The following is a 10,454-nucleotide window of genomic DNA, read 5'->3' as shown; positions in this document are numbered from 1 at the left end:
GATGTAGATAAGATAGAGGCAGGAAAGTTGTTTCCACTGATAGGTGAGACTAGAACTAGGGGTCATAGCCTCAAGATTTGGGAGAGTAAATTTAGGACAGAGATGGAGAGAAACTGCTTTTCTCAAAGAGTGGTGAATCTGTAGAATTCTCTGCCCAATGGAGGCTACCTCAGTAAATATATTTAAGACAAGGTTGGGTAGATTTTTGCACAGTAGGGGAATTGAGGGTTATGGGGAAAAGGCAGGTAGATGGAGATGAGTCCGTGGCCAGATCAGCCATGAGCTTATTGAACGGGGGAGCAGGCTCGACGGGCCAGACGGCCGACTCCTGCTCCTGTTTCTTGTGTTTCTTACGTTCAATCGTATTGCTGTTCGTGCAAGAGGAAAGGATAACACTGAACCGTGCCTTCCTGCCTAGATTGGGAAAGGGATCAGAACAAAGTATGCCCGCTGCCTGGGGCAAAGGAAAGCGGTGCTGGCCAAGGTGTCTCTGTCTACCGGGGGACTGGTGTATTTAGTGGCACCTTTAGGCAGTGAAGATGTCACTGCGTGATCGTGAGCTGCTCATGGGGTATGGCGGCGTGGGAAAGGTCCGATCAGCGAGGCGACTCGCTTGTGCCAGGACTGCACCTGAGTCTCCTCCCTCCTTCATCTGGGACACGCGTTTCCTGCCTTTGCTTCCGCTGTCGCCTGATGTCGCTTCGATCAGGGTCGGAATGAGCCTGAGGTTTCAGAATCTGAATCCTGATCGGACCCCACACTGGATCCCTGCCCTGCTGCTCTTCCCCTTGTTGCTACTTCCAGGTGAGTCTGGGGCGCCTCAGCGGCCCGGGACCCAGAGTAAAACTTGAAGCAAACTTCGCCGGAGTGAGGAACCTTTTCGCCTCATTTCCGGGGTTGCTTTCGTTTTAAACATCCCGATTCAGTCCCAAGACACAGAGCTGAAACGTTCGTCATTCTCCTCGCCCCCCCCCCCCCCAGCACCTCTCTTAAAACTGTCTCCACCTCGGCCCAGGACTCTTCTTCGGGATGCATCCCTCCACCCCTAGCTCGAGATATCCTCCTCGACATCAATCCAACTTCCTCCTCAACTTCTTTCTTAACCCTCCTCCTCCTACCAACCCTCCTTCTTCCCATTAGCTTCTCATCTCCCCCTTCATCCCTTCCTGTTGCCCATGTCCATCCCTCACCACTCCCCCCCCACCCCGTTCTCCCTTCCCCATTCATCCTCTCTCCAGGCCTAGCCCCATCATACCTATTCTCTTTGCCCTATCCATCCTTCCCTTCCCCACCGCCTTGGCAACTTTGAAACTAGCTTGTTTTCTCTCTCTCCCAGTTCTGTCAGTCTTTGACTTGAAACCTTGACCCCATTTCTCTCTCCACAGGTGCTACCTGGCCTGCTGAATGTTTTCCATTTTCACTTTTATAATTTAAACTGCCAGAACAATAACCTTGCTCCTGAACTCGAACTGTTATATGCTATTGAATGTCAAGGATTTGCCTAATCACAGTTTAAACAATTTCAGTTTACATCACAAACGAGAAAATCTGCAGATGCTGGAAATCCAAGCAACACACGCAAATTGCTGGAGGAACTTAGCAGACCAGGCGGCATCTATGGAAAAAAGTACAGTAATCTGGTATCTTCCCCCTTCTTTCTCAGTCCTGCTAAAGGGTCTCGGCCCGAAACGTCGACTGTACTCTCTTCCATAGATACTGCCTGGCCTGCTGAGTTCCTCCAGCATTCTGCGTGTGTCAGTCAGTTTACGTCATCTGTGTTAGGTTAATATAGATACAAAACTATATTGCACTAGTTAAGTCTTTCCCCTCAGTGTTGACTGCTGCATTCTTTGCAAAACAGGTGCTGCTTCTATCAAAATTACTTTGCCATCAAAGGTCAGAGGCTTCATTGGAGAGGACATAGAACTGAATTGTAAATTCAAGACGTCTTCTCCCATCACAGAGCGTCTGACAGTGAATTGGTCTTTCCGACCAGCAAGTGGCGGATCAAAGCATGGTGTGAGTATCATTGATAATGTTGGTAGCAATGGTACCTTTTTTGAGAAAGCATTTCATAGAATTGATGTACAGTGACAATGTTTGCTCGTAATGGGTTTGATTGTACTTTCTTGCTCAATTTAAAGATTTTTGAAAAGACATATAGATAATCACTTTCTTCCAACAAGAAATATGGTGAGTGTTTCAGTATAGTGTAAATTATTTGCAACAAGTCTTCTTGACAATTTTTCATTGTTACATTCTAATGTGGGTTAATGGAAATCTGGAACTTTTTCCTGAAAACTGCGATGAATCAATGAAAATTTTCGAAAGAGTATTGAAAGTTGGAGAGTCCATAGAGTGCAGAATCAGCCACTTCGGCCCACATTCTATGCTGGCCCTGAGTATATGTCCACACCAACTGTTTTTCCAGCAGTCAGCCCAATGCTTTCGTTGCTTTGATAATTGAAGTGCTTGTCTAAATATTTTCTTAAATGTGAAGATACCCAATTCCACTACCGCCTCAGGCAGCGTGCTCCAGAATTTAATGACCTTCAGCTGAGAAAATATTTCCTCAGGTGCTCTCTAAACCCTTTGTGCTTGCCAGGGTCTTACCATCTATTCTGATGCAATGCATCACATTTTTCAAATTTACAGTGTGTGCACGTGTGTGTATATTCCTATATGTAATAGTTAAATTAAATAAGTAATGCAAAACCAGAAATAAAGTAGTGAGGTAGTGTTCATGGGTTCAATGTCTATTTAGAAATGAGAGGGGAGGAAGCTGTTTCTGAATCGTTGAGTGTGTGCCTTCAGCACACACTCAGCACTACTCTCATCGACAGACTCGGTCATCTCCTTGAAAAATCATTCAGGTAGGAACTTCCCTTAATAAAGCCACGTAACCTATTTTTGATTAGCCCCTGATCCTCCAAGTGCAGATTAATTCCGTTCCTCAGAATTTTCTCCAATAATTTCCCTCCTACCGATAAGAAATTTGGAACAAAGGTAGATTAGAGGAGTCCAGGAATAAATCGCCCAAAGAACTGCTTGAAATGTCAAACAAAATCGTATATCTGAATATTTCTGTTTCCCTGGAAGAACCATATTTCTCTGGTAAAACTGTATCAATGCAGTGATAAACAAAGGCTTTTGGTCAGTCATACAGTACCTATTGATGTCTTTCTGAAGTTAACCCTTTAGCCATCCTATGCTCTTTCCCTATATCTGTGCAATTTTTTAAACTTTAAATTATTTATCCAATTCCAAATTCATTTTTTGGAATTTATTTTGAACATCTCTGTCAGATTCAGGCTGTCCCTAGGTTACGGAAATCTCTACATGTCAATAAAATTTTATCTTATTAAGCTGAAAAGTCTGATGTACATGCAAATGTTCATTGCTACAAATGGTAGAACTGGTTTCCTCTTTCTCTGCATGTTCTGTTTTATCATTCTTATGTGCTCTTCATGCCAGTCATCACCATTACTATGAGTAATTTTTATTTGCATTTTTAACCTATGGATAAAATCAGCTTGTGGACGTTTGTAAAAATGGAACCTGCTAGTTACCTGAGGATGGCAGGACTCTGTCCCACCTTAACCAGGGTAGCTCACAAGTTGGAACAGCGGCCGCAGAGTTCCCACATGGCAAAAGATGCCTGCTGCTCTACAGCTGGCAAATCCATCCTTTTGATCTGAATGCTCAATAGTCTGTATATAATTCAGGCTTTCATAAGCTGGGGAGGACCTGTAGTGCATTACAGAATGAAACTCAGTATATAAGAAAAGTTTGCCTTCTCGTTATCCCTGGCCCATTTGCCAATTACAGATCTGTGCTTTGGAAATTGGCCCACGAGGCAATGGAAGAGGTGTATGTAGAATTACTGTACCAAACCCACTTTGTGTTTAATATTTAATTTCCCATGCTTGCTTGAGGTAGAGGATTTCTCCTGCTGCCATTCTGGTAAATGCATCTGCACCCTGTCTTAATCATTGACATTCCTCCTGTAGTTTGGTGTCTCAAATTCAGCAGGGCTGCAGCTGAGTCCTGAGCAACTGCTGAGACTCAGGAATTCGATGTTGCAATTTATGAGATTACTTCAGGCACATTATGACGTAAAAGGTCAGACTGGAGTGGAGTCAGTGACTCATTGTTCTGCTTTTTGAGTATTTGTGAAGCTGAAATGGAAAAGTTAACAAAAAATATAATTCAGAGTTGCCATTACAACAGAAACTTGCTTTCTACAACCATAACAATCATGTAATTGAGCTCATCTCAATTATGCTGTTTGCCCTAAATTATGCTGTGAGTTTGATTGCAGCTGATAGTTAAACATATTATGAAGTTTAATTAAAAAGTATGATCTCAGCAGCTTTACTTTTTCCTGTACCTGGGTGCCTGTCTTCTCCAAAGTCTGATTGCCAGCTTTGATGCATGTCTTCCTCCCAGGATCAGGCAGCCTTTGACATGTGATGTGAATTTGAGTCTTCTCATAATGGTGAAGAGAAGGTTGAAGAAGCTTTCCTGCTGTGATTGAATCTTCTGGAGATATGAAAATAGGAGGCCTTAACAGAACTGACTGGTCTGATGAAAACGGTGAAGGGTCCCAGATGGAAATGTTAACCAAATGGTAGCATTTTCAGCTGATCTGATAGTCATACACAGAATCAGACTTTTTGGCCCTTTTGGCCCATCTAGTCCATGCCAAACTGTTATTCTGCCCAGTCCCATTGACTCTCACCTGGACTATACCCCTCCATCCCCCTCCAATCCATGTATTTATCTAAATTTCTCTTAATTTCTAGGTTCTTTAATGCCCCACCATTCTACATCGCTTTCTTTCTTTAAAAAGCTCTTTACAAATGCTCCTTGGCCAAGCTTCTGGTCATCAGTGCTAACATCTGTTTGTATTCTATGCTTGGAAAATGTTCTTATGATATCAGTCTTAAACACATAGTAGATTTTCCAAACATTTGGCGTTTGTCCTGATAATGTTCCACAACGCACTATTATTCCATTGTTTTCTTTTTGTCATATTGGTACGATAAATTTTTGAGTGAACTCAGATTAACGGGAATGGAAAAACATAAACAAGTACTCTTGAGCCCGACTGTGGCCATGGACTTACTCATGGTCCTGACCCCCTGGTATTCCAGACCCCAACACCCACTCTAGCTGCAGAATTGCTTGCACTCATTTCAGGTTCTGGACTATTGAGTTAGCCAGATGCTAGACCACCGCGATTTTCAAACAACTGGATGCCGGATTATTGGAGTTTACTGTAAATGTAAATGATCGATCATTTCTGTTTATTCCTTTTGAAAATTTCCAGCAGTAAAGTGTTTGCTGAACAAACATAATGACTTCAGAATCAGTGCTGTACAGTTGGGGGAAGCAGGGAAAGGAAGAGGGGTGGGCAACACTTGACAGTGCACAGCCCTTGAGTAATTCCTGAGGGAATGGGGCACTGCACTGTTGGAGGGACAGTCCCAAACAAGGACAGCATTGTTGACAGGGAACTATCATTGCAGGGACAATACTGAAGGATTGCCACCTTGTCATGGTGGAGGAGCTTGTAAGTTCCTGAGATCCCGAGAGTATTGCCATTTAGAGTTTAGCCATCTGGCACTGGTAGGGTCACCCATGGGGGTAAGGTCAACGGGGAGGTTCTGTCCAAGGAGCAATCCAACCAAGACCTCAACAGTGGAGATGGCAGAAGGTGAGGACACTTCACTAAGGCAGTGAAGTTGGTGGAAGATTGTAGGAGTGAAGGATCACGAGTCGTCTTGCATTCCATGTCACTGGATCCTGACCCCAATCTGTCAAGGATAGTGTAGTGTCTGCCCGTGCATCAGCCTCCCACGTTAAGCAAGATCACACGCAGGCGTCCTTCATTAAGGGAATCCATCCTAACATCCCGGATTAAGACCCGTGGCGCCCCCCCCTACATCACCTGAGGACCCATCGATAAAAAAAGCCCTTGGGTCGAGTCACTCCTTGAGTCGAGTGGTGGCACTACTACTGAAGAGCTGCACAGTTGTGAGGGGCAACGTTGAGAGGGTGCTTTTTTTATGACTGAGGAGTGGCACAAATTAAGTGAGCTAAAGTTAATGGGATAATATTGGCTGAGTACTGTGCAGAGGAGCAGTTCTAACAGAGCACCATTCCTTTGGCAGTGTCATGTTTTAAACAAAACTATACCTGCCCCTTAAGCATCACTATTTTCATAAAGAGTGGGGATTTTTAATTTAATTTTATTTTCATTGAGATGCAGTGTGGAGTAGACCCTTCTGGCCCAGCAACCCCCCGATTTAACCCTATCCTAATCACGGGACAATTTACAGTGACCAATTAACCTACCAACCAAACTGTGGACTGTGGGAGGAAACCGGAGCACCCGGAGGAAATCCGCGCAGTCACGGGGGAGAACGTACAAACACCTTACAGGCAGCGGCGGAAAGTGAACCCCGGTTGCTGGTACTGTAAGGCGTTGTGCTGACCACTACACACTACCGTGTCACCCCCCAGGGATTCTGACATCCTGGTTGATCGTCATCACTCAGTTATGACAGTCATCTGATCTTCAGTGAGTTTAAGATTATTATTTCAATCATTATTAATTAACTAGTCTTGGAGTTATAAGGTACTTTTTTAAAATTTGTAAATAGCGCAGAATTTTGACATCCTTCATAAAACATAATGACATTTACAATGTAGTGTTGTGATCTACAGGGTATAGTGATAGAATGCAACAAGTTATAGAGAGGCTGGTGGATGGGCAGGCACGTGGCTGTTGAAGTTCAGTGCAGATGACTTGGAATGAACTGCCTGCAGATGTGGTGGGGGCAGCTTCAGATGTGGTGGGGGCAGCTTCAGATGTGGCTTTTGAGAGGGAATAGGTAAGGAAATGGCGAAGGAAGATTTGCAAAGCTGCAGATAAGAGAGTAGAGGAGGGGGCAGGAAAACCAGGAGGAGGCCTTGTATGAACACAGTGGGTCAAGTGGCCTCATTTTGTGTCATAACTATTCTGTAGTTCCATGATTTTATGTATGTGGGATATTTTTGAGTTTAAAGTGGTTTCGTGTATTTCAATGATAAATTAGTTCATTGGCTGTGAAGCACTTCAGCACATTCTGGAATCCTGTTAGGCACTACGTAAATGCAAATTCTTTCTTAATAACGTTCATTCCCTGCTGTCTTCTGCATCTACTCCACTGCGTAATTTTCTGTGTCACCGGCTGACTATGGCACTTTGAGTGAAGTTATATCTTTTGATGTTCTTTGTTTGTATTTGTTTAATTGCTGTTCATTCTGTGTAATCGGCTTCTTCCTTCCTGAAGCCAGTTGCTGTATCTACGTGTTGATGGTGGGCTTTATCAGAAAACATCCTCAGACTGGCCCAGCCCAGCTGGTCGCATACCGGGAGATGTGGGCCTCATACTTACCCAGTCTGATCGTGCACAGACTGATGTCATTGTTGGCTTGTTTTGGACTGTGTTGAGTGAGGTTTCTTTTGTTTAGTTCTTATCTCAGCAAATGCTGCTGCTTCATGTGATAGATAATTGCATAATAGCCGTGACTGGGGAGGGCAAGTGTGGAGTTGGTGGACATGGAATGCAGTCCAAACCTCAGACTTCGCACAAAACATGGGTTTCATCTCTGGCTTGAGGGGAGTAATAGTGTTATTCCAGTACTGGGCCTCCAACATTTCTCCCTTTTCATGGCTTTGGGAGTTCACTGCTCCTTCGACAAAGTCCCTCCATGATCTCGGCATTCCTGCCAGTGGCCCTTTGCTGTGGGAAGGGAAGTCTGCAGGGAGTACAGGGCTGTGTTAGCCCTCTGATAGTACGATCTCATGGAAAACGCTGTATTTCCTGGCCACCAACCGTCAGGCTATCACCCACACCCTCCTCCCACTGGTTCCCTCTCCCAACACTCCCATCTGCCCTCTCCACCTTCCTTTCCTATTCTCTTCAGACCATTGTCGACTCCACCTATCACCTCCCAGATCCTGGCACTATTCCCGCTTGCCTCTCCCTTGTCTGGCTATTGCCCCTCCTGATCTGGATCCACCCGCTTCTCCACCACTCCCATCTTCCCTCCCCATCGCTCTCCATCTCCCAGATCCTGGCACTACTCCAACTTCCCTCTTCCTCATCTGGCTATCAGCCCTCCTGACCAGGATGCACCTCCCCCCCCCCCGCACCACTCCCATTTGCCCTGTTCCCCCGGTAACTGCCCAGTGCAGAGCTCCCTGGGGCAATCTGCAGGAGTGCCGAGATTTTGGAGGGGCTTTGATGAAGGAGCACTGCATTTTCAGAGGGGTGAGAATGAAGGAATGTCAGATGGCTCTGTCCTGAAATGGTATGCTCACTCCCCGCTGTGTCAGTCCAACGTCCTGTCAGACCTCCCAGCTTCTGTCGCTATTTATACTCTCCTCTCCCCCATCTGCCTAGCAACCCTCCTCACTTGGATCCACCAATGGCTTGCTACCTCTTGCTCCACCCCTTCCCCTCATACTGACTATCCCTGTTCCACCTTTCAGTCGAGGTGACAGAACGTCGACTGTCTGTCTCCTTCCGCAGACGCTGCCTGACCCACTGGGTCGGTCTGGTGTCCTGTGTGTACCCCTGTGCTAAACTCAGATGACAGCCCCGTTCCTCAGCACCACCACTCTGATGTCCCTGTGCTCCCTCAGCACTGCCCCTCCAAGAGCACTGGTAACCCTCTATATCTGCTCGAAACAGTGGTTAAGTGAGGCTCCGAAATCTGCTTCTCAACTCCAATCCATTCATAAACTTCAAAGCTGATAAGAGAGGATTTACAATCCTATGGCAATCAAAACATACTTGAGCTGAGGAGCTGTAAACCACTTGATTTGACAACCTGAGTGTTTTATGACCACTTCAGTTTAACAAGGGGATTGCTGAAGGATTGCCTCCCTGCCTGTCAAATAGCTCCTGTTCAGTACAGGGCGCAGCACATGAGGAACAGAGAACGGGGACGACATCTGTTGCAGGGGCAAAATGGGCAAAAGGTCAGGGGTTATCTTCCTGGGGTGGGCTTTAGTGTGTGTTTTCTCATTTGGTGTCTCAGTGGCTCCCCCCAGTGTACACTACGATAAAGTACACAGCCAATGGCTCCTTGCTGCAGGAGATCCTGCAGGACACTGGTCTCAATCAGTGTGGTCGTTCTGGATGAGGCCCATGAGGTGAGCCTCAGCAACGTTAAGTAATACTTCAGAATTCTTGTGAAGCCTGCCTGGCCACGGATTGAAGGGGGTGGCCTGTCCTAGGGGTTGCAGGCCTGTCTCGATGTGCGGGTGGGTGGGAGTGGGGCTTCTCTTGCTGCTGTTGTTTGTGCCTGTGTTGTCCTGTGTGCATGGTGGGCTTGCTATGTGTGGCGACACTTGTGGGCTGCCCCCAGCACGTGTGCATTACCTTTGACGCGATATGTACCATTAACATCTGCCCATCTGCACTATTATCTCCATCAGTTGCTCTGAAAACAATAGGAACAGTGACTGAAATATTTCCATGGGAAAATTCAATACTGAAATACAGAAATAACTCCTTTCAGACAGCACCTCAACAATAACATGATAGGCCGCAGTCAACTGCAACACAGTGTGGCCACTGCATCTGCAATCCCTGAAGTTACCCAGTGAAAAGACTCATTTCTGTTGATGAGAATAAGCAGGAAACCAGGAGCGACAACGAAACTCTGATAACCTAGCACCATCGGGACTGTGATGTCAGATTGGCAGATTTTCCTGACCCTTGGATGTTATTCCCACTGAGGACTATTTTTAATTCACTATTTTTTTTAGATATTACACAATGAATTTAAAGAACTGTGATAAACAGGGTCCAAAAAACTTAAAGGGAGTGCAGGAAACGGGGCCCCAGTAAGCGTAAAGGAAAATGGAAAATAGAACCCAGTGGGTCAGATCCTGGACTATTACGATTTCCGAACAATAGGATACTGGATTATTGGAGTTCTAATAAACTCAAGGGTTTATTAAATTGGAAATTCCACCACACCTTAAGAGAAAAAGCATCTCTACAGATTCCTAGAGTCCAAGGCCCAACAGAAAACCCATGATTTAAGAACAATTGGTGGGTGGGAGGAGGGCAGGAGAATTAGTAACTGCCTGGTAACCATGCACTGCAGATTCTTCAAAGCCCGATCGCCCAGAGGCACACTCTTAAGAGCAAGAGAGGAGATGAACTATGAAGGACAGACAGACAGCCAATGAAAGAACACCTTGTTAGTCCCCATGCCTCTCTCTCTTTGAAACCTTCTACCTGCATACAGTCAGAGGCTAACGAGCAAAGCTCCAGACATTAGGACGACAAAGAGAAACAGTTGGTGAACTGGGCCATGTTCAGGGTCTCATCTGTGGATCCGAATGGATACACCATGGTTGTCACGGATTTTATTAAAACAGTTGT

The 10,454-nt window shown here is 45.5% G+C and overlaps 1 protein-coding gene across 1 annotated transcript in view; it reads left to right on the top strand.

Annotated features, from left to right (window-relative positions):
• Nucleotides 1-508: 508 nt before the first annotated feature.
• Nucleotides 509-10,454, top strand: part of mpzl3 (myelin protein zero-like 3) — a 29,990-nt gene continuing 20,044 nt past the window's right edge. The window contains exons 1-2 of the mRNA XM_063038788.1: nt 509-804; nt 1,862-2,019. Of these exons, the coding sequence (XP_062894858.1) occupies nt 540-804; nt 1,862-2,019 (423 nt within the window). The 5' untranslated portion in view covers nt 509-539. The remainder of the gene's footprint in view (nt 805-1,861; nt 2,020-10,454) is intronic.

This window comes from Mobula hypostoma, chromosome X2, assembly GCF_963921235.1.
Source record: "Mobula hypostoma chromosome X2, sMobHyp1.1, whole genome shotgun sequence".
Lineage (NCBI taxonomy): Eukaryota > Metazoa > Chordata > Chondrichthyes > Myliobatiformes > Myliobatidae > Mobula > Mobula hypostoma.
Note: the sequence above shows the minus strand (reverse complement) of the source record. Positions and strands in the feature narration are given on the sequence as shown.